The 26674-nt window shown below is 39.0% G+C and overlaps 1 protein-coding gene across 1 annotated transcript in view; it reads left to right on the forward strand.

Annotated features, from left to right (window-relative positions):
• TRPC3 (transient receptor potential cation channel subfamily C member 3) overlaps window positions 1-26674 on the forward strand; it is a 1904470-nt gene that overhangs the window by 1060653 nt on the left and 817143 nt on the right. The window contains exon 5 of the mRNA XM_044061528.1: window positions 24386-24602. Coding sequence (XP_043917463.1) covers window positions 24386-24602 — 217 coding nt within the window. The remainder of the gene's footprint in view (window positions 1-24385; window positions 24603-26674) is intronic.

Raw genomic sequence — 26674 nt, forward strand, 5'->3', positions numbered from 1 at the left:
TCACATTTGACAGTTTTTTAAGCTAACAAAGTTAGAGTCAGTGAAGTTATGCAGCTGCATGGGCTCCTTAACTTTGCATGCAGAGCTAATGGTCATCGTGTTTCACTGTTGCAGTCCTAACAAATGGGTTATCCGGCTCCCAGTAGCCTTCAGTCGGCCAGAATACCAAAGGTAAGTAAAAATGACGTCGATTGACGTCAGTTGTAAAGGATCTCAGGGCATCCGATACAAAAGGAGGCAGCCGACGTCACTTCCTCGGTCTTCCTTGCCATGGAGCCTGAAGCAGAAGCTTTTCATGCACGAGTGCCGGTCGGCAGTTTACCTTCTTTGGTTTCCGACTACAAAGAGTTGAAGTCTACTACAGCTAAGTACCCCATTGAGGATCCTCTTTTTTTGCCTTAACGAATGTCAGAAAAAGTTAATAATTGCCTTACCTGTGGAAAGCAGATTCCCCATAGAGATTTTCATTCCTATTGCATTATCTGTTTAGGCCTTGATCATGATGTTCCCAATTGTAATCTCTGTGCCTGCTTTAATCCGCGTACTATCCATCATCGGGCTAAGATTTTGGCTAAGCATTTCGGAGTTTGGCCTAAGTTTGTTGGTATGGTGTCTGCCGGTTTTCAGGCTTCGGATATTCCAAAAAAGCGCAAGGACAAGGACTGAGACAGGCATCAGAAAACTAAGTCATCGGATGAGGTTAAGTTGGTCGTCAAGTCAGGCGGGAGCCAGTGAGATGCTTTTGCAGTCCCTGCAGTCTGCAGATATACAAACACAGGCCTTGATTGAGTCCGAGTCCCTTAGGCCTTCGGCCTCTAGTTTGTCTTCCAACCTGTCGCCGGTCGCCTCTTCTGCTGGGGCCAGTATGGCTAAGCTGGCTCCGGAGTCCGAGGCCTCAGCTTTACGCTCCGACAGCAAACTTCTTTCTTCCTCTCCTGCTGTTCCTTTGGCGGTTGCCAGGCCTCCTGAGTACTTCAGGCTGCAGGTAAGCCTTCCATTTGCAAGCCTGTGAAAAGGCAGGCTCCAGTTCCTTCTGGTTCCCCTTAATCCCAAATGGTCAAAATGGCTAATGATTTGTTAACTCTTATTAGGGGTTCTCAGCTTCATCCTCCTAAAAGGAGTAGGGATGTTTCTCCTGAGTTTTTGTCCTGTTCAGGATCAGATTCTTCCAGCATTTCTGTTGATGAAGAGGAATTTTCTCAGGCTTTTTCTCCTTTTGAGAATTCAGATGCAGAAGAGTCCATCCCTTCGGCCTCTCCTCCAGAGGATTTCTCTTTTGGTGACACTTTAAATGCCCTTGGGGAACATTTTAAATTGGAAAGCCAGGATTATCCCCAATCTAAGAAACGGATTAGGGAGTTTCTTGCTCTACCTCAGCATAAGCCTCTGGCTATTCCCCCTGTGTTGGAAGTCATTGATGATGTTTTTCTGGAAAATTCCTTGTCTCCAAACTCAGTCCCCCCTGCTCCCAGGAAACCTGACATGTACTACAAAGTCCCTGATTCTCATCTATTTCTTTTCAGGAACCCGTTGGCAGATCCAGAGGTTATTTTTCAGGGCCCTAAAGGAGTTTAGGCCACTGTTACCAGGAATCCTGTTCCTTCGGACGAGGAATCTAGGAACCTTGATAGGTGGGGCAAGAAAGTTTATACCTCTGCCACCCTGGCTATTAGGGCTACCAATTGCCTTTTTCATATGCTGAAATACCAAGAGCACACCTTGGAGGCTATTAAGTCTAAGATTGCAAGTGTATCTCTTTTGGCAGAGAGTAAAGACATGCAGGATTTGTTGAATTCAGCCACTCTGGTCAATAAGCATTCCCTGCATTGTGGTTTTGACATCCTTGAGGCCTTGAGTAGGGCTACGGCTACTGGATCTGTTATTAGAAGGCATGCCTGACTCAGAGAACAGCCTCTTCCAGAACCTGTCAAGGCTAAGCTTTTGGATGTACCTTTGCATAAAGACAATCTTTTTGGCAGCAAAGCTGAGGAGGTGCTTAAGAAGATGGAGGATAAGGCCAAGTCCATGCAAACTGTTAAAGATTTTCTGCAAGTTCAACCCCCTTGCTTTAGCAGGAATTACCCTTCCAAGAGTTGGACATTTCCTGATACCAGCAGACAGAACCATTCCAGGGCTAGGGGTTACAAATCTTCTAGGGGGCAGACAGCTACCCCTCAAAGGTCTAGGCGGTGGCAGGCTTCCACTTCTAAGGCAAGAAGCTCTAAGCCTGCATCTCAGTCAAAGCACTCTCAATGACCTTTTACAACTTCTGCCTGTTCTTGCTTTCCTGGAGAGTCCTTTAGGGGGAAGGTTGGCCCTTTTTTCAGCTGTCTGGGCCTCTATCACAAATAACAAGTGGGTGCTCAGAACTGTGTCCCTGGGGCACAAGTTTTCTTTCTGCACCTTTCCAGCTACAAAGGGTTCCCAGATGTTCCTCCGAACCAAAAGGCAAAAGTAGAAAAACAGATTTTGTCTTTGTTTCATCTGGGAGCAATAGAGGCAGTTCCTGCTCAGCAGGTAGGCCAGGGCTTTTATTCCAGGCTTTTCCTAGTTCCAAAAAAAGAAGGCACCTGGCGTCCTATCCTAGATCTTTCCATTCTGAACTCTTTTCTAGTGATTCCAAAGTTCAAAATGCTGAGTCTGCATCAGTTGCTACCAATGCTAGAAAAGGATTCCTGGCTGGTAACCTTGGATCTCAAAGAGGCTTATCTGCACATCTCTATCAGGCAAAGTTGCAGGCAGTATCTTCGTTTCAGAGTGGCAAGCAACATTATCAATTCTCTGCGCTGCCCTTTGGCTTATCTACTGCTCCCAGAGTCTTAACAAAGTGCCTGGCCCCAGTCATTGCTTTTTGCAGGCAGAAGAAAATTCAGATTTACCCATACTTGGACGACTGTCTGATTCAAGCACATTCTCAGGAGCAGCTACTAAAGGATCTGGAATTCGTAAAGACTCTTCTCTCTTCTCTGGGTTACACTCTCAACGAGGAAAAATCAAAAATGGTACCATCCAAGGAGAACATTCCTGGGAGCGAGTCTGAACACAGCCACCCAGATGATATATATCACCCAGGAGAAGCAGACAACTCTTTCAGTTTACTTCAAGGAATTGGCAAGCCTGTCCCAGCTCCCTGCAAGGAAATACCTGCAAGCTCTTTGATTCATGACATCTTGTATTCTCATGATTCCATTTGCAAGACTGCATATGAGGAAATTCCAATGGTACCTCAAAAATATTTGGTGTCAACACAAACAGGACCTGGATATGATCCCTCTGCTTCCATCTCTGCAGATGGAGTTTCTTTAGTGGGCAACAGCCTGTCTACAGAACAAGGGAATGCCTTTTCGGACACCTCCTGCCACTCAAGTTCTGACTACAGACGCATCAGACTACGCCTGGGGAGTACACCTGGATGGCAGATGCATACAGGGACAGTGGAACACCCAGCAGATGCACCTGCACATCAGTCTAAAGGAGTTGATTGCAGTTCAACAGGCCTTACTAGCCTTTAAGCACCTTCTTTCTCCAGATACCTTACTTGTCAGAACAGACAACACCGCAGTCATGTGGTACATCAACTAGCATGGAGGGACTCACTCTTACCCCCTGTGCAGACAAAGCATGAATTTTTGGTCCATGGCAGCATCCCTGGACCTGCATCTCCTAGCTCAGTTCCTTCCAGTAAAGGCTCAATGTTTTGGAAGACCAGTTGAGCAGGTGGACCCTGGATCCTCACGAGTGGCAGCTAAACAGAGAAGTTTTTTACATCATCATTCAACGTTGGGTCATGCCTCAGGTGGATCTTTTCTCCTCCACAGGCAACCATCTTCTACCTCTCTTTTGCACCAGACAGCATCTCAGCAGAGCTTGGAGAGTGGATGCTCTGTCCTTTCCTTGGACGTTGCTATCAATTTATGCCTTCTCTCCTCTTCCTCTTCTACCCAGAGTGTTGTTGAAGATCAGGGACAAATGACCAAGGACTATTCCCATAGCTCCGGACTGGCCCAGACAGCATTGGTATCCACTGCTTTGCAGTCTTACCCAATTTCCTCCTTGGCATCTTCCTCTGAAGCCAGATCTTTTGGTTCAGGAAGGGGGAATCATTCTGCATCCTTACCTTCAATCCCTTCTTTTGGCAGCATGGCTCATAATATGACTCCTTCCTTATCTTCTTCCCTTTCCCAGCGGGTGGTTGATGTGCTGAGGGAGGCCAGGAGGCCTAGTACTTGTAAGTCCTATGCTGACAAATGGGAAAGGTTCTCTCATTGGATGCAGATTAGAGGGGAATTTTCTGTTCAGCCTACCCTTCCTCTGGTCCTGGAATACCTGGCTGATTTGCTTCAGGGTGGTCTTTCTTTTTCTTCTATCAAGATCCATGCTTCAGCCATTTCTGCTCATTGTTCTTTTGAGCAACCCATTTTCTCTCATCCCCTGATGAAAATGTTTCTCAGAGGTGCTTGCAACTTAAAACCTCCCAGATGGGCACCTACTCCAGTCTGGGATCTTAATTTTGTTCTAGAGGAACTCACTCTTCCTCCCTTTGAGCCAGCTGCCACTGCAGATTTAAAGTTTCTCTCTTGGAAGACTGCCTTCCTCTTGGCTACAACATCAGCAAGGAGGGTTTCGGAGCTGCAGGCTTTGATGGCTGTGGAGCCTTTTATTATTTTCCATCCAAACAGGGTCTCCTTGAGAACAAATCCCTCCTTTATGCCTAAGGTGGTTTCTACCTTGACTCTTAATCAGTCCATACACCTTCCTACCTTTCCTAATCCTCGAAATAAAGGTAAAAAGCCTACAGAAATCAGCTCAGTTATTGGTCAGTTTTGCCCCTGGAGCTCAGGGCAAGGCTATTTCTAAGCAGACCTTTTCCAAGTGGATTGCATATTGCATCAACTTTTGTTATTCCTTTCATGGCAAGGATCCTCCTCAAAGGGTTAGGACCCACTCAACTAGAGCAGCTTCCACTTCTGCAGCCTTTTTAAGGGGTGTTCCTACTAAAGATATTTTGGAGGCTGCCACATGGTCTTCTGTTCACACTTTCACAAAACATTATAATTTGCCTCTGTTTTCCAGAGCCAGGGCAGGGTTTGCCACTGCTGTGTTGCAGGGCATTATCTCCAACCCTTGATTCTGTTGGTTCCTCCTCCCTTTTCACTGGGCTTTGGTAATCAACCCATTTGGTAGGACTGCAACAGTGAAACATGATGAACATATTACAGTTGTGTACACTTACCATAAATGTAGATGTTCGAGCGTATTCACTGTTGCAGTCCTGGTTTCCCTCCCTCCTTCCCCCTTTTTTGATCCTCTCCTATTCTTTATTCCTGAGGTATAGGCTGAATTGGATATTATTTGCCAAATTGTCATTTGGCTTAGCCTTTTTCGGGGGGGGCTTCTGATTGTTATGGCAAGAAAGACTGAGGAAGTGATGTCATCTGCCTCCTTTTGTATCGGACATCCTGACATCCTTTACAACCGACGGCAACTGACATCATTTTTACTTACCCTTGGTATTCTGGCCGACTGAGGGCTACCGGGAGCCGGATAACCCATTTGATAGGACTGTAACAGTGAATGCACTCAAACATCTACATTTATGGTAAGTGTACACAACTGTACTTTTCCCTGGGCTGGACCTTTCTCAGATATTTATTCAACTTGCTAAAGGGTGGCAAACTTAAAGGAAAACTCCACCTTCTCCTACCATTTAACTCAACTCCTAGGTTGCTTTTTTCACTACAGTATGATTCCAGTACTGTATAGGTACCTGAAACCTGCTTGTACTTTATAAAACTTTTATTTTCTCATCTTGGTATCAAAGGAAGAGAAAGACCACCCACATTTTTAATCTTAACTTCTCACATGAGTTGCAGAGGAATTTGTCTACACTTGCATGATATACCACAGACACAGAGAAATGTGTACTCAGGAGCTCAGGCTGCTATAAACAAGACAGAGAGGTGTGAAACTGTTTTCCATTGTCTTTATCGCAGAGAGGTTAAGAATGTAATACTGACTCTCAGCTGCTTCTAATGTAGTATTGCCTTTCATAGCAAAACAGAGCAATTAGATCAGTCAGTAGCTCAAAGGCAGTTGTCACCTCTTTTGACTAATTTGCATAAAGCAGCATCACAGTATTGAAATGCTAAGATTTAAACTTTAAATGTTTGTTATAACAAATAAACGAACAGCACAGGAGAAAACCAAGGCTGTATAAAGCAGTTCTCATCAAAAATTCACCAAAGTCAAAGTAGCAGGCTCCACAGGCATCCAAAGAACAACAACGAAAAATATATATAAGCAAATTGATTTATTCAGAGATCAAACTTGCAAGCGCTTTCACCCAACAGGGCTTCTTCAGACCAAATATATCTTAATTAAAACAACACTGCAATATATACACCTGTTAATTTAATCAGCACTAAGACATCGCATCCTGTGTATATATATATATATATATATATATATATATATATATATATATATATATATATATATATACACACACACATTTTTAAAGAACTATATAGGCATTCCAACATTCTATGAAAGCAGGATCAAATAAAAATAATTCATTCATAATAATACTTCATATAGTAAATACATCATAAAAAGTTTTTCATAAAAAATCCATCATAAGAAATTCATTATAAAAAATTCTAATATAAAATATTCTAGTAAAACCTTATACAAGGAATCACTTAACCTTTAATTTCCTATTCTTTAACATAGGTCTGATAGGTATTTTATCATTCAAGCCTGGTTTCTGATCGGCCCTCAGCCTGATAATCCACTTCAACTCACATTTCTCGGTGTAGCTGCTAACATCTACACCTCTATTACTAGGTGTGTTGACCTGTAAAACTAAGAACCTAAAACTGTGCTGTTCATTAGTGTCAAGCACATGTTTAGACAGGGCATTCTTAGTGGATTTAATGTGTATATTATATATATATGTTCTCTAATACTTTCTCTTAGCCTCCTGTCTGTCTTTCCAACATAAAACATGGAGCATACTATGTACCTGGCCAGATATATAACATGTTCAGACTGGCAATCTGCTGTTACTTTAAAATGAAAACATTTTGATGTAACTGGGTGTATAAAAGTGGTTGTACTATCTAAGTAACCACAGAAGCTACATCTGTTACATGGTGTAGTACCACACTGTGAGGGGTCTTTAATAGGGCTATTATGGTCCTTGAGGTAACACAATAATCTATGCAAGTTCATCCTATTCTTATAGAGGAAGTGGGGTTTATCCCCTACCACCTCCCTCAAATTGGGATCTACAGCGAGTACTCCCCAATTTTTATAGAAAATATCTCTAATGTTATTAATGTCCTGAGTATAAAAAAGAGACATCTTAACTTCTGTTTTCTGTATGGTCCCACTCTTAATATTGTGATTCCTAATACTGTCAACCCTACTCCTATCAGCAAAGTAGGGGCAGGCGTTACCTTCCCTCAATGAATCGACCCCTTCAAAACCTACCAACACTTCATCCAATTTATAGGACCTATCCATTAGTCTGTCTTTCAAATTTATTAGCTCACATTCAAACCCTTCATTCATAGGATTGAATCGTGAGGCACACATAGCTTGTCCTCTAATTACGTTCTTAAATACAAAATTAGGGTGCATGCTATTTCTATGTAGAAGCGTATTCTTAAGACACGATTTTCTATATACAACTGTATTTAATTGGCTAACCTTTCTATATATACATCCAGAAAGGAGATCCAGGACTCTGACTTCTCTATCGTAAATTTTAAATACTGTGTAAGTGAATTTATTTCATCAAAAAAGTTTTGTAATTCTATATCATTACCTGTCCACAAAAGGAACAGGTCATCCAAAAAAACAAGTATAAAATATCACATGCCTCTTGAAACTAGCTAAGGGCAACAGTTTCTCCTGGGGCAAATTGTAAGAAGGAGAAGCTGTTCCCCTTAGCTGGTTGCGAGACACAGGTATGTGGACTATGAGTGGTATGTGGTATGGAGGGTTGTGGAGTTTGTGTGTTTTTTCCTCTGAGGTCTCCTTTGTTTGGGTTTGTTTTTGTCAGAACCTCTGCATATTTGGGTGTGTGTTGTGTAGTTGTGGGTGGTGTTTGAGGTGTAGTGATTGTGTTCACAACATTCTTAGTGCCAAAATACTGGCTTGTGAGGGAGAGAGCATAGACTCTAGGTTCTTAATGTAATAGCATCTCTCACAAATTGTGTACCAAGGTCGTAGTAGTAGATAGTTGTCCATGTACATGAGGCAGTTGCTACATTGTCTCAGGATGCCCATATCAACCAGTCTGGCAAGAGAAACTATAAGAAATTGCCCATCCATAGGTTCATAGGTTTATACTAGGCTATCTGCACTAAGGCATTTATAAGCCTAGCCCAAAGTTTTGTGGCTTACGCCACCCCTTATATGGAAAAATACTGTGCCCATTAGTTTGTTGCTCCTCTATCCAGCAGTGACCCAGAGATGATTCCCGGGGTAAACCTATGATCTCCCATCCACAGGTCAAGATTTCTCTTGAACAGAGCCAGCGAGGTGCTCTGCCTAACATGGACTGGGATTTTATTCCACAGCATAGGGAGTCTCTGAGTGATAAATCTATCCCTCCAGCACTTCCTATTTATATCCGTGCTAAGGTTTAAGTCGCTTGCTCTAGTGGTTCTGGTGGATTTGGATTTTTTGAGGTGGAGCATGTCCATCAATTCCGGGTTGGACATGGCCTTGTATGTCAGGCACATGTCACCTCTGAGCAGACGGTATGCGACTGAATAGAGCTGGAGTTTCTTCAATCTGGCAGCATATGACAGATTTTGGAGTCCCTTTATCCTTTTGGTGAGGAACTTTTGGGGTCTCTCCAATTGCTGCAGATGTCGGGTGAGATACATCCCGAATGGGGCATTGTACTCGATCATTGGTCTGATAAGTGAAGAGTACAGGGGAACAATGACCTCACTAGATCTGGATGTGAATCCCTTCATAATCATGTGGGCAATGTAGAAGGTCTTTCTAACCACTTTAGCAACGTGAGTGTCAAAAGAAAGGCCACTGTCAACCTGGGTCCCCAGGTCCCTGATAACCTCTTCTGTGCTTAGCCACCTATATGGTAGCTTGGGGTTACCTTGTTTTTCCCGAAGGGTATGACTATACATTTTTTGGCGTTTAACTTCAGGCCGTGGCTCTGGCACCAGCTATCTGTTTCCGTGAGTCCCCTCTGAAGGATATCCGTGCCCGATGCACTTTCCACTATGGCGCCCAGTTTGCAGTCGTCTGAAAACTTTGTCAGCCAAAGTCCTCCCATGTTGGCCTGTACTTCTGAGAAGTAGATGCCGAACAATAGGGGGCCAAGGACCAAGCCCTGTGGGACACCACTTGTGACCGGCTTGGAGTCTGACATAGCGCCAGCAACTCTAACCCTGTGGGTTCTGTCCTTAAGCCAGTTTGCAACCCATCTTGTGACATATGGGTTTACATTTAAGCTGGTAAGTTTTTCTACAATACCCGAGTGGGGTATTGTGTCGAACGCCTTTGCAAGGTCAAGGTAGGCTGTATGGACTGCCTTTCCCTCATCAATGGCCTTGGTGACTGTTTCGAAGAAGTCGACCAAGTTCAAAAGGCATGATCTGCCCTTGACTAAGCCAAACTGGGTCGGGTCCAATGTCTGCAAGTCCCCTATATCTTTGTTTATGAGCTCCATTTTGATGCTCCATATTTGTCAGAATCTGAGGGAAAGAAGCCAGGGAGAGCTAAGGGGTAGGTCTAAAGCCCAAGTGCTTAAACCAAAACTAAGAGGCTTAGAATAACACTTACAATTTAAACAGGCTAAAAACAAGCAGTAACAAATGCCACAGAAAAGATGCAATTAAATACTTTAGAGAACAAGCCGCAGTAAGTAGCAAAAAAGCAAGATGAAGTAATGGAGCAGGAGGAGGAAACACAAATACAGTAAAATAAGCTGAATAAAGTGTTTTCCCCATTATATGTCAATGGCATGGGAATACACCACTACTTCCTTATGTCTAGCATGACTCATATAAAGCAGACTTGAAATGGGTTATAGGAAAGAGCAATGCTTGAAGATAAATAATATTGTGTTGATATGTTAAGTCCCATAGATAGCCATTTTGCAGAAAACATTTAAAAATTCTATACAAAGCAGTCAGGGTGATTTTGAGAGGTTAAAATAACTCAGAAAACAGAGCTAGAGTGACAAAATTGATTTTTTTTTATTTATGGTAGAGTTTTCCTTTCAGCACCATTGGGTACTCATTACCTGTAGGATCAGAGGTGATCTCTAGTTGTAGAAAACCTTTTTACTCCAGTACATTGGGGTCTCACTTTGGCAAAGCCTTTGGACATCCTCCAATGGATTGCTTTTTAGAGATGCAACAGCAGGGCTAGGAATGGGTGAGTAATTCAGAGGGAGATGGTTGGTGGCCAAATGGCATGCCTCATGGTCCAAAAAAAGGAAAAAGGACATCATGTTCTTAGATGTTTTACCAATTTGGGTAGCCATGTTACTTTGAAAAGAACATTTATGCAACAAGAGGGTGATATTTTACCATGGAAATGTAGCACTGGTCCACACCCTCAACAAAAGGCCTACAAAGTCTAGGTGGATGCACTCAGTAATAAGGTTGTTAGTCTTGTTAAGTTTGATCTTTTCACATTGTCACATACCAGGGAGCAACAATGACACAGCTGGCAGTTTATCCCAATTCGAGATCTCCAGGTTTTATCAACTGCCAGCAGATGTAGCTCTCTTAGAGACACCCATTTCTCCAGTAGTTTGGCTCACTGACAAAGTGTAGCTAACATGCTTCTCTCTAAGTCTTGGGGTCCAAATATCAAAAACGCTTATTCACGTTTTTAACATTTTCTATATGAGGTTACCTTGGCTCTACAAACATTGGGATGTTCCAGTTTTATTATGGTTTCTAACCCAAAGATACTTGAATGAAGCACCCAACATGTTACTCATACATCTAATAACCTTAAGCTGGTCAATTCATTTGTTAGGGCTCCCTGAATTATCCAAGCACTGACTTATTACTAGATTATTGAAGGGTTGGCTAAACCTCAAAGATCTTTGCAAGATCCCAGTAAACCTATAGACTACCAGCTTTTGGGACACATTGTCAGGTGAGTTTGTCATTCAGCAATGGATTTTTATTCCTTTATTCCCTGGGCCACCTTGTTTACCTGATTGTATGCTGAGGGGTTTAGTGTAAGTGAGCTGCTACAGTTTTTGTACTTGGACAATGTCTGGTTGTAGTTTGGTCAGTTGGTTGTTTGCTTACAATGTATTCATAACCAAGGACTGTGTTCTAGTTTGATTGAGGAAGTCAAAGATGGACCAGTCCAGTAAGGGGAACCAAGTTTGCCTGGAGAGTGTCAGCTCTTATTTCACTTATCCAGCCCATTGGGCCACCACTTTACATAGGTCAGTGCCTAACAGTGCTTTCTCCCATACTATTTTCTGATTAATGTCAGGTCATTCAGTTACTCCCTTTGAAATCAATATAGCCCTTCACAAAGCCCTTTTGCAACAAGTCATTTCCACCAATGGTTATTCCTCAAATTCATTTTAAATAGGCAGGGCCTCAGACCTGGCACTTGAAGGGCATTCAACCAAAGTCTTAAAAAGGCTTGGTAGATGGATGTCGGATGCCTTCCTCTCTTGCATTAGGGAGCAACATTAGTCTTTTACTATTCGGGGAAAAGTGCTGTGAATTTTGGGGCACTGTTTTATCCTGAGAGTGGCTTTAAGAGCAGCAATCCACCCAAAGGGCCACACAGATTTTTTGGATCACAATCTTTGGGTAGTTTTTTTAAGTCAGTTGCCAGGTTTGTCATGATTTCAACCATGGGACATCTGGGATCTGCTAATATTAAAATTAGATTCACCCACTGCCATGATCATTCATGTTGGAGCCAATAATTTAAACCTGGTCCCAAAGATGATCTTGTTAGCTAGGATTTTATCTGATCTTCATTACACATTCTGCAGACATACATGGTCCTCTTTTGGTCTGCCATGTGACTTCTTGGAAAGGTGCTCTGAAAGTTTCAGCCATTGAATTATCAAGACACTCTATCAATCCTTAGGTTACTTGGGAAGCAGATAATTATTGAGCACAGTGACTTATCGAAGCCAGAAAAGGATTTTTATGTCTTGGATAAAATCCACCTGAACAATTTGGATTTTGACTTATCCAATTTATAGTTATCCTTGTACATTAATGACTATTTCAGCCTGATTACTAATTGTTGATGTTGTGTCTTTTGGTAAGTCAGTTCTGTTGTAAACCATAGATGGATATAAATGGAGAAGAGGTTGTTATAGGGGAACAGCATGCACATACATGCATGGTGGTGGCTGGCTGCCTCAAGGCTTAACCCCCTTGTATTCCCCCATTAGAGTTCAGTGGCCTTGTTTTGTATTGACAAGTCAGGATGGCTGAAGAGTCATGGTCATAGGCAATTTCATACACAAAGGCTGATCCTACACCTAGTTCATAATATTATCGGCTCTATCAGATGTATATCAGTTCATATATATATATAGAGAATTTGCATTTTTTGTACCAAAAAAAAATGAAACACAGTTGACAGAAATGGTGACTAAAAGCCTTTTCTACTGAAGTGGAAAGCAAATAACGTCCTTCTTTTCTTGAAAAAGTCTGTGTTCCTACTTCTGGATTTTTGTTTGTAAAACAAATCAGGTAAAAGTAATAGAATAAGAATGGCTGGTGTAGCATAGATATTGAAAAAAGGTGTAACAATATTTTGGACCTTTTGCTTTGGTTTACTTTTTAATCCCTTCCTTTACTATTTTTCCTACTGTATCCTACAATGTTTTTATCTTTATTCTAATGTTTCAGTTTACCCTGTATTTGTAAAAGTTTAGATTTTTTCCATTTTTTTGAGCATATTTCACTCCTAAGTGTCATCCTGCAGCCTTCTCTGGTATAGCTGGGGCCAGTCATAGACTCTAAGGGCATTCTGTGGGTCTTGTCCACCACATCAGCTAGTGGGTTTTATTTTAGACCTACTGTGTTACTCCACCCTCTTACTGTGATCTTTGTGGTTGCATCCGAGGGGTAGGCATGCATTTGGGGTATGTGGCATGTCTCCTCACATCCAAGGCAGTTTGGTAAGATCCACCACCCTTCTCCTGCTTGGGCAATGTCCTCCAACATGACATCCACAGTCTTCATCAGGGATTGTCATGAGAAATGCCTTTGAAACTACCCACCCTCTCCCCCGACACACTTTCAGTTGTCTGAGCCATTAATAGAACCTGGATCAGCTGGGTTATAGTCAGGGCTTTATCCATCTATGCCACCAGAATGACTTCCATTTTGATGATGTTTACTTTATATTGAAAGAGCATTGTAATATTTTAAGCTTTTTTTTCTTAAGACAAAGAATTCTCTTCTATGAGTTTATGCAAATAATAACAACTGGTATTAAAATTTCTGCAAATGTGACCAATTGTCTTACAAAGGAAAGTTAAGCTAATATTTTAATTTTCTGCAATTTAAGATGGGTTTGAGAGATATGGGTTCATTTAGGTCAGGTGGGACATATGCCCAAACAAGGTTACCCATTATAACCTCAGTGTATAAATTAAGATCACCTCCTCGCTAATTCCTAAAAGCATGTTCTAAAGCAGAAAACATAAAATTATATGCAAAAATTTTAAGCAACAATGTGTTTAAACAGATTGTTGTTAGTATTTTTATATTTAATATCACAAATCAGTTGACTGGAATAAACAGTAATCTGCATCTGTATGATGAATTTTCTCATAGGTAGAGGGTACCTTTTGGGTACCCCAGGGATCAGTTCTGGAACCACTACTGTTTGATATATTTAGTTCAAATTTTCCTTGAAATGAAAATGTATTGGTCAGCAAATCTGCAGATGACTCAAAAGTTGGGGCCACTGTCACAAATATTAATGATCATAAAGTTTTACAGGAATACTAGGATAACATATGTCGGTGGTCATCTTTCTATCTTTTGACTTTTAATGCAAAAAATGAAGGGTTCTGCATTTGGAAGGAAAAAAAAAACAAAAATCTACACGTTTTGGATGATTATATTTTAATCTCTAGTATTAGAGATTTAGGGATACTGGTTGCCAGAGACTTAAGTTTTGACACCCACTTGAGAGGAATGCTTAGGAAAGCTTATGGGTGATAAAAAAATATTCTAAGATATATCACAAGTAGGGATGGATTTGTTTTGGTTATATTGTACAAGGTTGTATATATACCACTTGTGGAATTCTGTCCTCCCTTCTGTATCGATAATCAAACATAAAGACATTTTGGGAGGTCAGAACTTATTCACTACACAATACTTAAAGAGTTAGCTCTGTATTCTATAGAATATAGGTTGTTAATGAGTGATTTGATTATGCTGTTTATATGTTAAATATTATAAAAATGACTTTTTGTCAAAAACACTTGGGATTGAGTTTGTTCATCATTCAATGGAAACCAGTAACAATTCCTCCTTTGTTTCATTACCGCCATTATGAACTTTATTAAGGAATTCCTTTTGTCACCTTAGGGTGGGTAAGTTGTAGAATGTTTTTTCAGAACACTTTAAAAAGATAATCTGCTTACTTTTAAAGCATTAATAGATGGATGATTTGAAGATAAAGTATGCAACCCTGATTTTAATAGCTGCTAACTTTTGAGTTGCTTTTTGAGCATGTCTTCAAACATTTTATATATATTATTTTACTCTATTAGTCTATTACTAGTAAGTTTTAGGCTAAGGTTATATGCACCTATTCTGCATTGTTTTATTTTTGACAATTTTTTGTTTGTCATGTTAATTGTGGAGCTTTTCTCCCCGGGCCCCCCACTGAAAAGGGGCTAATTATTCTCAGCCCAGTGGATAATCCCAGTAAACAGATGTAAAATAAAATAAATAAAACTGATTTTGGCTTTGAGTTTTTATTAACAGTATTGAAGATTAAAGAACGGAATATGTTTATTTATACATTCACTAAATGTTTGGTTTGTTTTGCTATGTAGAAAGTTGGCATGCTGACACTTGGGTCTATATATATAAGTTGAAGTGCCACATCCAGTATATTTTGGAAAAATATTGTTTTTTTTTAATATAGTATGGATAATAATGTTTCAGTATTAATACATTCCTAGACTGTGCATTTTTATCAAGGGAAGGTACTTTTCTAACTACCGAACTTAAATAAATGGAGTATTATAGCTGATGATCCAGATTCACTTTAATTTTAAAAGTGAAAAGTAAAAATCACACATAACATGCTTTAAATGATCGACAGCATGCAGCATGCTCCAGTGTTTCCTAAAGATTTCAAATAAAGCTCTATAATGGTACATATTAAAGGACAATGTAACTGATTACATAACGAATGCCATGTGTTTGCATAATTGCCCACTGAAATAATACGAAGCTCTAGTACTTTTGTTTTGTAAAATAAATTCTTTAATAGTGACAATTTCTGCCCTCTTATAATCTTTCAAGGTGAAGTCCTCTATCACAGAATTCATCTCTTGCAAAAACAATATCATTAGCAGATGAAACACTTACAAATGACTTTTCAAAACATTTTTACAAATTTGCCGAGGATGCATACTGTTTCTGTAAAAATTGATTATAACATTTCACAGGTATTATGTATATTTATATGATATATACCTGAAGAGTTCTACGGCACATATATATCTAGAATGTCTTTAGCCTCAACAGATTAACTTAAAGAAAAAATAGTGGATTGTAATTAAGACTATGAACAAACAGTTCTAAAAGCAAGGTTTCATCAGACCATAAAAAACTGTAATTGTAGAATATAATATTTGATTTATATGGTCCATCAGTGTCATAAACATCTGTATCTTCCATGCACGAAAAGGCAATTTTAGCATACAATGTGGCTATTTTATTTATTTATTTATTTATTTTTATTTTATTTTCTTTTTTTTTTTTTTTTCATTTTGTTAACGCTAGTCTCTAGCTGGACATGTCCATTTTCAGTTCAGTAGAGGGGAAAAAAAAGCTCACAAAAACAAAAGCATACTAACTATATACATAGTAATAAGTACACAAAAAAAAAAAATAGGGCACTTTATGAGAGTTTTAAGGTAGTAGTAAAGCAAAAAAAAAAAAAAATTGTACTAGGTTAGAAGAAGTGATTAAAAAAAGCTAAAGATTAGCTTAGTTTTTAAAAAAAAAAAGAAAGAGAAGAAGAGATGGATGTGAAGAGGAATTAATGTAGAAATACATACAGGAGAGGGAAAAAGAGTAAAAGTAGTAAAGTGGTGTGACTAGGAGTTAGGAGAGGGTAGAGAGGAGAAAAGAGAAAGTAGAGTGAGTCAGAGCATTGAGGAGAGAGGAGAAACAACAAGACACAAGAAAAGTAAGATTGAATGAAGTTAAGGTTGCCCATAGCTATACCAATTTGCTAATTGCATATATTATCAGGAAAAATATATTGTTTTATAATGTTTATTTTAGAATGTGAGTATAGGAAACAGGTGGCGTCTAACTGTGATCAAACCATAAGTCACAGGCATGATAGACACTATCTAACATGGGAAAAAGGCACCATGTAGATATATGCATTTCACAGCACTTATGTAAGTGATAAAAAATGTTCTGTCTGGAATAAACCTCTTATCATGTCTAAGAGAGGGTTTAGATGTTCTTTCTCTAGTTCCTCTCCATCTCTGCAGACCATCTTCTTCAATAAACATTTTCTTAGCTGTGACTTCCTCTTTGGCTCAGTATGGTTCCTAACTCCACAGGACTTGCATTTACCTCAAGACTTGTTTCATGGCCCTGATCTACGTAAAACATCACTGCCTCTGAACTCAGCATTTTTAATTGCTATAAACAACTTGCAGTTCTTCAATCCATTTCAAAGGACTGTCTTTTTATTAGTTTTCCTAGTGTTACTATTATTATACTAAATTTGTTGATAAAGGGTGAAATATAATTTGCTATGAAGTCTGAAAGTTTGTAACTTCCTCAGCATTTACTGGTGGTGTTATGTCATTAGTGTCTTGACATTATTTTGGTCCAGAGACATGCCCTTATCTGAAAAGATTTAGCCAAAGAACTGCAGCACTGAGTTATTAAACTCACATCTTGTCACAGTCTTCTTGTTGCTCTATATATAATTAAGTCAACACTATAATTCTTTATATTTTGTATTCATTGTATGACTTGCATTAAGGCATTTGAAAAACTTCTGCAAATGGACTCTCACCATAAATAAATCTAATATATTTTATGAAAACCAAGAGTAAGGCTTTGACTGTCTAGCATAGCAATTAACTGTTGGTGTACTGACTTAAGATCAGACTTACTTATCAAGGACTTTTAATCAATCTAATTTTTCCCCTGGAAAGTTCCTCTTAAATATATGTACACACTCTTTTGTCACAGTCTTGTTAGTCTTCTCATAGGTTCATAGGTTGGTACTAGGCTATCGGCCCTAGGGCGTATACAAGCATAGCCGTAACAATTCCCTGGCTATTTCTTCCCACAGCATTTACTTCCCTGAACCCCTGTCGAGCAGGGAGACTGACATGATCCCCAGGTTGAATTTCCTATCTCCCATCCAATCATCAAGGTTATTTTGAAGAGGGCCAAAGAGGGGCTCTGCTTGACATGTATGGGCAGTCTATTCCAGAGTCCGAGGAGTCTCTGGGTCAGGAACCTATCCCTCCATCAGTCCACTATTTAATAAGCTTACCTTTTGGGTGAAGCCTGTATTGAACTTGGGCGCCAGGAGAACACCTGGAAGGGTGAACTTAATATGCTTTTCTTTGCAGATTGTAATTATTTCCTTTATATCATGAATTTCCTTATTACTTTCATACACATTGTCTTTGTCCCTTGCCACCACCACTACATTGTCATCCTTTGAGCTAGATTTATGTTCTAATTTCTTAACATCCTCCTTAATTTCTGTCAGTCTACCTCCTCTTGAACATGAGCTGCAATAAGGCCTTTATTGATTCTAGAGATGATGCTTTTGACGCCTATCAAAATCAAATCACCCATGATCAACACTTAATCTCATATGTACCTCTATGCCAGTGAGGGTCATAGGAAGCCTAAGTATATCCCAACCAGCAACTGGTATAAGGAAGAGAAATTGTCTTGAAAGAGATGTCAAAGCATTGCAAGCATTGGAGGATTAAGGGTACCTTGGACCCGGGATGGTTATTAAATCATGGGGCGCGTGCACACACACACACACACACACACACACACACACACACACACACACACACACACACACACACAGAGACACACACACACAGACACACACACATTGTTTTAATCTACAAATTTGTACACCACACATATTGCTTTAATTTACAAAAGTCTATATGAAGAACTGTCATTATAATCCATCAAAGTCTGTACCATCAATTTCAGCCACTTGACTTTGTACACCTAAAATGTCCAACTGTGATTTAAAAAAAATGACCACTGTAAAGTATTCCAACTTGCTTTACAAAATGCAAACCTGTCCTGCAAATCCAGACTAATGACTGTTTAACTTTAGTATAACATCAGGGTCAGTCATTCTAATCCACAGACAGCCCCCATACCTAGCAATTATAGCACCATTGTTGACTGTATACATCTCAGATGTCTGTTTATTTATTTTACCACAAATTAAGTAGTTAAATAATTATGGAACCTACATTGCATTTCTACAATGCATTTCAAATTGGTTTATACAGTGGCCCAAGTACTTTAACTTATTTCACACAAATTCACACTAGTCTTACAAAGCCAAATGCTTAACAAAGCAAAAAAGACTTTCATCCACAAATAGCTCCCACCCAATGGTTACAGCCACTTTGCTGTGTGCAGCTCATCTATGTGTGATAGAAAATGTCACTCAGCCCCCCAGTACAAGAATCAGAGACAGATTTTCAGTATTGCTTTTATATACTTAGACATTTGGTAGAATAACAGAGTTTGCATTAACATGTATTTTCAGAAGGATATTAAGCCTGAAAGTTAAATGTCTGTCATTATTTAGCAACAATAATTCTCAATGATTTGTCAGAAAAATCATATATTTTATGAGGAACTGACCAAAATACAAAACAAAAATCAGGAACATTCTTTGATATCATGTGCATCTGGCAGTTGTCATAGTAAATTCAAGGCAACTGTATCTTGTAACCATTTTTGCCTTGCCAACACCTACCCCACATCATCCCCCCCACTCTTGAAGAGAGTTAGATTGGTGAAGTCTTGGGTGAAATTGTGACTACTCATCCAATCATCTAGGTCACATTTGAAGAATGATTATGTGTCATGCTACTTAATTTGTTGGGGAGCCTGCTTCAGAGGTAGGGGAGGCACTTTGTGATAAATCTGTCTCTTTTTTTTTTACCTGCTGGTGAAATTTTAGATCCTGGTTTCTGGCATTAGTGCGACTATTGGATTTGGGGAGATGCAAGACATCCAGGACCACTTGGAAGGCAATGCACAAATAAGATATTGAATTTAAGGGACAGTGCTTCCAGTGTTTTCTGGCAGGTATGTAATTTCAATGTCCACACAAACATTAGCTTCAAGTACTTCAATATATTTTACACAAAATGCACACTAGCCCTGAAAACTCGGATGGTTTAACAACAAGATCTCAATTTATTTTCATCCTAAGACAGTACCCACTCCCATCCAGCAGTTGTAGCCACTTTCCCATGTACAACTTATCTGAATATAACAAGAATAATAATATCTTTCAACCTCTCAGTGTAAGTCTAAGTGGAAAAGCCAAAAATATTGAGGGGCATAGGTTCAAAATCGGGGACAAATTTTAAATATTGCTCTTATGTACTTAGAAAGCTGCTAGAATAACAGTGTTTGCATTGGAACACATTTTGTGAGAGATACAAAGTCTGAAATTCAAATGTCTGCCATTATCTAGTGACTGCAGTCACTAATGATTTGCCAGAAAAACACAGAAATGTATTAGGGAATATATACCATAGTATAAGGCAAATTCAGGGCTCAAGTGCATTCCCAGACACCAGGAACAGCTGATAGCTATGTAGTTTCAACTTTCAGACAAAATGGTGTTCAAATTATTTCATACAAATGCACACTAGTTCTGCCAGACCACACTGATTAAACTGAGCAAGCCTCAAAAAGATAACTATTTTCATCCACAAGCAGTGCCTCTCCCACCCAGGAGTTAATAGCCAGTTGCTGTGACTACCTCATCTGACATTCTTCAGGTGCAGTTATACAGTGCATCTGGTTATTAGGCTAGGATGGCCATACACTGTAGGTCGCCAGTGTTATTACCCCATAATATCATCATGCAGCACTGCCAGTTCATGGCTTTAACCATACTTCTCAACTTCTTTGCTCACAAATTCTGGGCAAAACCAAAAATAATGGGTGGACAAAGGCCTACAGTCATGGACATTTTTTAACCCTTGCTTAATTCACTTAAAATGGCTAACAAAAAAAATAAATAAATAAAAACAGATTTTGCATAAGCATCCATTTTCAGAAGAATAAGAAATATGAAACTCTAATGTTTGCCATTACTAACTAAATGTAATCCTCAGTCATTTACCAGAAAATTAAACAGTTTATAAGAGAAAGGGAAAATTATGAGGCAAAATCGATGATGTTCTTCAAAATCAGGAATAGTTGAAAGGTATGGCTTTAACTGCATTGGAGATGCTCTTCTGCAGGCTCAGTCATAATGAAAATAAAAGTGTATCACAAATGCACACAGTAATAGTGTTTCTTGCCATTTTTATAACTGAAACATCTTGGCCATCATTATTTAGTGGCTATAATCCTCAATACTATGCCATAAAAACAAATTTTATGGTGAATAGACCAAAGATATTTGTGAAGACTGTTGAGAAGTACTCATTTAATTTCACTCACTTCCATGATGTCACTGATGCCATTTAAAGAACCAACATGCACTGCTCTGAATCCCTTCCAGCATCTATGAATGACTGAGTCGCAGCTTGAGAGCATGTAGTGCATGTACGCAAAATAGGGTTACCACCTGTCCCACTTTGCGAGGGACAGTACCTCTTTGGGCAGTTGTGTCCTGTGAAAAAAATCGAAAAAATGGCAAATGTCCTGAGATTTTAGGACAAAAATATTTTCTAAGTTTTCTTTTAATAGTTGTATAAAACAATTATTTTTATCTAAAATGCCTAAATGTTATATTAAATAGCATAAGCAACTCAAATGCTCCAAAAATAAGCTTTTATTTTGGCAAAAAGGTGAAGTTCTATCCTTTGTATTGGTCGTGGGTATGTTTAGTCCTGCAAAATCTGACATTTCTACAAGAAATGTCTCACTTTGGGCAGTTGAAAAGGTGGCAATCCTAATGCAAAACAGCTTCAGCAACCCAAGCATGAGCAAATACATGCAGTCACTTTTAAATACTTTACTAAAAAGAGCTTAGGAAGCTTAGGAAAATAGCAACTATTTTTGAATACTTTATAAAAAATGTTACAAAGCCAGCAATTGTTATATTTAACTGAAATGAGTTAGAAGTGCTGAATATAACAAACTGTTCAATTAGGAGAAGACTTGTCACTGTAGTGGGCCTCCTCTGAAGTCATGGGCCCTTGGCAGCAGCCTGAATTGTCCCTATTATAATCAACCACTGATGGGATACACACATGCCCTTATACCATGCATACACTTATGTACAATTTATACTTACCAGTTCACCTTTTAGTATGTTTCGGGGTTGAATATGATATGTTTCTATCAAAGGAACATTATGTTGGGCTTCACACATTAAAAGAATAACGTACTGACCCTCAGTGAAGAAGGAAGAATCCTCCAGAACTCCCATGCATGAGGATCCCTCCCTTTACCTCCATACTTAGTATAACCTTCTCCACGATTGCACATCCTTAGGTAAATTTGGTAAAATTCAGCAAACTAGTCCGTCAGTGAACTGACTTTAATGAAATATACATATACCTCTTGAGATGCGGAAAGACATCAGGGATCATGGTAATCACCCACATAGACACATGGAGGATACGTAGATTCTACAGAGAAAGCAACCTATGTAGGAAATTAACCCATAATTTATACAATTTCGTGTTTGATGTGCATGCTTGCTTGATGTGTTTCTTCTGCTCAGATTTTAAATAGTTTTTACTTGTAGTACTTATTCCCATAATATTTCATATATCTGATTAATCTTGCTTCTAGCCTGTTGCATGTATAATTGCTCCTTTCCATGGATTCAAACCTCTTTGGCTTCATTAAAACAGTGCAGTCAAGATATCCTCAGCTGTAATTTGTCTAAGCTTAATATTCATTCTCACCTTCCACATACCTTGCCTCATTGTTGGTTGGGGTAATCCTGTAGTTCCTAGAACTAAAGCTAAACCTCAGGTGGATACAGACATCAGGGGTAAAAGTGTAATAGGATGCATCAACAATATAGCAGCTTTAAGGTAATTGTATTGTATACTGTTGCACAGTGAAGACACAAGACATAATTACATTTCCAGACAAGGATTCCCAAATTAAATTTCACAAAGTAAAACTGCTCTTTACCCAGAAGATATGAAAAATACTTTTTGTACTACAGCTGTGCAGTACTTCACAACAGCAACTGAACAACTGACCACCTGACTAACTTAAACTTTGCATTTGAATGACATAGGCTGAGTCACAGTTTTGTTCTTTTGTAGAATACATTTGCTCATTCCTACAGTTACAGCTCTGATACTAGGGATTCATGCCCATTAATATGAATGGATGCACTAATCTAAGGGTCGCATGATTCACAGTGCTTGCAAAATGGTCCCCGTGCCACCAAAAATGTAGTCCAACCTCATTTTAGCCAAAATATTTGTATTAACACTTTATTTATCTGAATGTTACAATCCTTCAAGAGAGCCATCACTAACTAAATATAGACATACTCCCTCTTAACTCAGCTTCTAAAAGTTTTTATTAATGTTTGTTTTTGTTTTATGATTTTGTGTTTGTGTGTGTGTGTGTGTGTGTGTGTGTGTGTGTGTGTGTATGTGTACATTTGTGTGTGAATGTATGTATGCATCTCAGCACACCCACGAGTGTGTGTGTGTGTATGTGTGTGTGTTTGTGTGTGTGTGTGTGTGTGTGTGTGTACTTGCATGTTTCTGTGTTATTGTGTGCACATGCATGCTTTTGTGTCCATGTGTGTGCACATCTATGCGGGTGTGTGTATGTGTGTGTATGTGCATGTTTTTGTCTCCATGTATGTGCACATACATATGTGTGTGTGTGTGTGTGTGTGTGTGTGTGTGTGTGTGTGTGTGTGTGTGTGTGTTATGTATGTGCATGTTTTTGTCTCCATGTATGTGCACATGCATGTGTGTGTGTGTGTGTGTGTGTGTGTGTGTGTGTGTGTGTGTGTGTGTGTGTGTGTGTGTGTGTGTGTGTGTTTGATCATGTGTATATGTATGCATGTGATCAGGTGTTAGTGTTAAAAAGGACAGATTCAGTGAAATGTATTATGAATTGTAATACTGTATCTCTGTGAGGCAATTTTTTTTCTTGAAATCATACTGTGTTCCTATCACCTTTGTCATGCATACACACCTGGTGTTCACCTGTGACTGACTATGACCATGCTGTAGTGGTGTTATGCATCCTCATTTAATGAAGAGTAACAGGTTTAATATTTGGTTAACAGAACAAGAGATAAGAACTTCAGAAGCAAAACTGTTCTAAATATATGAACCTTTGTCCTAACATTATAGTACTACAAAAATTGTCACTCATCAATTCGGAAAATGAGGCTTAGTTCCATAAGGGACTTCCAAGAGTTATGTTTTTCATGACAATATTTAGGAACTTGGTTTACCCTCCATATATCTACAACCTGTTTTTCCCATTTTTGCACATGGAGTCAGGTGTCATTTCACTGGTGACATTAAGCCGGATCCACAGTTCACACCACTGGGTGGCTGGCCATCATGTATTAGGGTATTTGTCGGGAGGAATGTAAAATGTTCAAAACAAATTAAGCTCTAACAAAGAAAGTATAAAAGATATGCTTCATGATCAAACATTGTGGTTAGAAAAATTATTTTCTTACCCAAAATTGTTTGCAGATATGTCATGCCTATCTCTAATCAAGCTTGTAAGAGATATTGTTTTCAGGCAGAATGATTCAATATTGTAATGTTTTTTCCATTTCCTATTGGTCTTTGTACTAATGGACCACACAGTACGATTATCTGCAAGAAATAGAAAAAAAATGCAACAATTTAAATTATAAAAATTTAGAGTATAGCTTTTAAGTATAATTTTATGTGATTTTGTCATTTTCACAGCTTGGGAAAATTCTTCGAAGTCCGTTCATGAAGTTTGTAGCACATGCAGCATCATTTATCATCTTTCTGTGTCTTTTGGTGTTCAATGCATCGGACAGGTTTGAGGGCATCAAAACATTACCCAACGTCACTGTCACTGACTATCCAAAGCAAATTTTCAGGGTGAAAACAACTCGTTTCTCATGGACGGAAATACTGATTATGGTATGGGTAGTAGGTAAGCTGAAAAAGAGTGTGTGTTTGTGTGTGTGTGTGTGTGTGTGTGTGTGTGTGTGTGTGTGTGTGTGTGTGTGTGTGTGTGTGTGTGTGTGTGTGTGTGTGTGTGTGTGCGTGTATATATATGTATATATATATATATATATATATATATATATATATATATATATATAGATAGATAGATAGATAGATTTTTTTTTTTTTTTTTTTTGTGTCTTTCAGCTTTTCCCGGTTAGGGGTCGCCACAGCAGAACTCCGGTCCACTAATGATTGGCAGTAGATTTTTACATGCTGGCTTGCCAGGCCTAATGCACAACCTTCAATGAAGGAATGCCCATTCATGCATGTCGCCACACAGAAGACGCTCTAACTGAGAATCGAACGGGCAACGTCTAACTGTGAGGCGACAATGCTACCGCAGCACCACCACTGCAGTATATATATATATATATATATATATATATATATATATATATATATATATATATATATATATATATATATAAAATATTGATATTATATTTTTGGAGTAATATTCTCTGACAAATCATAAATAATTACTTTATTACCTTAGAGATCACTAGCAAGGCCCTCCTAATCGTATGACATGTTAATGACAATGTATTATGCCGATTCTAATGGTAGCTGTAGGATAGTTGTTCAGTGGATGTCAGCATAATGGATAGAACACAGCAACAGCTTTTATGGTGTTACTCAGTTTTGTGCATTCACTTTAAAACTATTCAATAATAGCCGAGGTTATGAATTGAAATATTAAAACTATATAAATTGTTTGGAGGTGAATGATTGCTTTTCATTAGTCATGCTGATTTCCACATTTAGCCTCAAGCAAGATTAGTGCATCTAGTAATTAGTTTATCTCACAAGGTCATTGTATTTTGTGTCACACTGTCCTTTGCATGAATGTTCAGGTCACAGTTTTGCTCTAAGAAGTGTCAAGGACAAAAATTATGCAGAGCATAATTTTCAAAGGACAAGATATCAGATGCAGATTTAGCTTTTAAATCTGATGTCTTATAACACATTCTACTTACTTGTTTAAATCAGATGTCTTGCAACACATTCTGGTTACTTTTTATTATGACAGCAGTTTTTATTGATATTAAGTACTTTGCAGCATAGTGTCAAATGAAAGGGAAATGGTATCTCACATAGTCAAACATACAGGCACAGTCGTAGGAAACATGACTTGCATTGCTTTATTGGTTTCAAGTCACACCATATTCATAATGTTTGATTTAATAGTATCTGCAGCTTCAGAAATAACAGTGAGAACTGGAACATCTTCATTAACGGCAGACACATGTTTTGTCCTAACAATAAACTTAATAGCTCTTTTTCCTTGATCCCATTCATTGATCAGATGAGGAGCAAGGACCAGGACCATTTTCCCACCCACAGCACAACCCTAAGCGAATATTTTCCCTGGCCAGAGTGACAGAGCCCTGTTGGCTCATTCTCTTTAGAGGACAGAGTCAGAGGCTAGACAGCAGACTTGCGCATTCTCTCTAGGAGATCCCCAAAACAAATCCACAGCCAAACTCCATCCACAGGTCAGCCAATGGCTGTTCTATTCTGTGGCCTGGAAGGCAGCATGCCTCTGTATGTGACTTTCCCCAACATTATCTGCAACACACAACCACCGTTAGTTACCCTATAAGTTGTTTCCTGCAGCAATACCCAGCTTGTTGAAAAGTGTTAACAATGCAGCAGGTCTAACCACCCCTCCGCTTCTTAATGGGTGAACAGGCATTACTAGCCACTCACTCTCACCCTCTATACCTGGCTCTTCTTCTTCTTTCTATAGCTGCTAAGTGACCATGAGTCATCTGAGGTACTGCCAGATATTTAACCCGTTGCTCCACAGGGCTAGTACACTGCAATGCTCAGTTTTATGTGAAAACATCAAGTAGATCATCTGCAGGCATTAAGAACTGAGATACAATACCTTCATATGTCATGTGACAATTTTGGTCAAAGAATGTAATTAAGATGCAAAAAAAGATAAATGTACAAAAACTGATCAAAAATAATCTTAGACAAAATCCATTT

This window comes from Protopterus annectens, chromosome 2.part0 (assembly GCF_019279795.1).
Source record: "Protopterus annectens isolate FY-2018-M chromosome 2.part0, PAN1.0, whole genome shotgun sequence".
Lineage (NCBI taxonomy): Eukaryota > Metazoa > Chordata > Ceratodontiformes > Protopteridae > Protopterus > Protopterus annectens.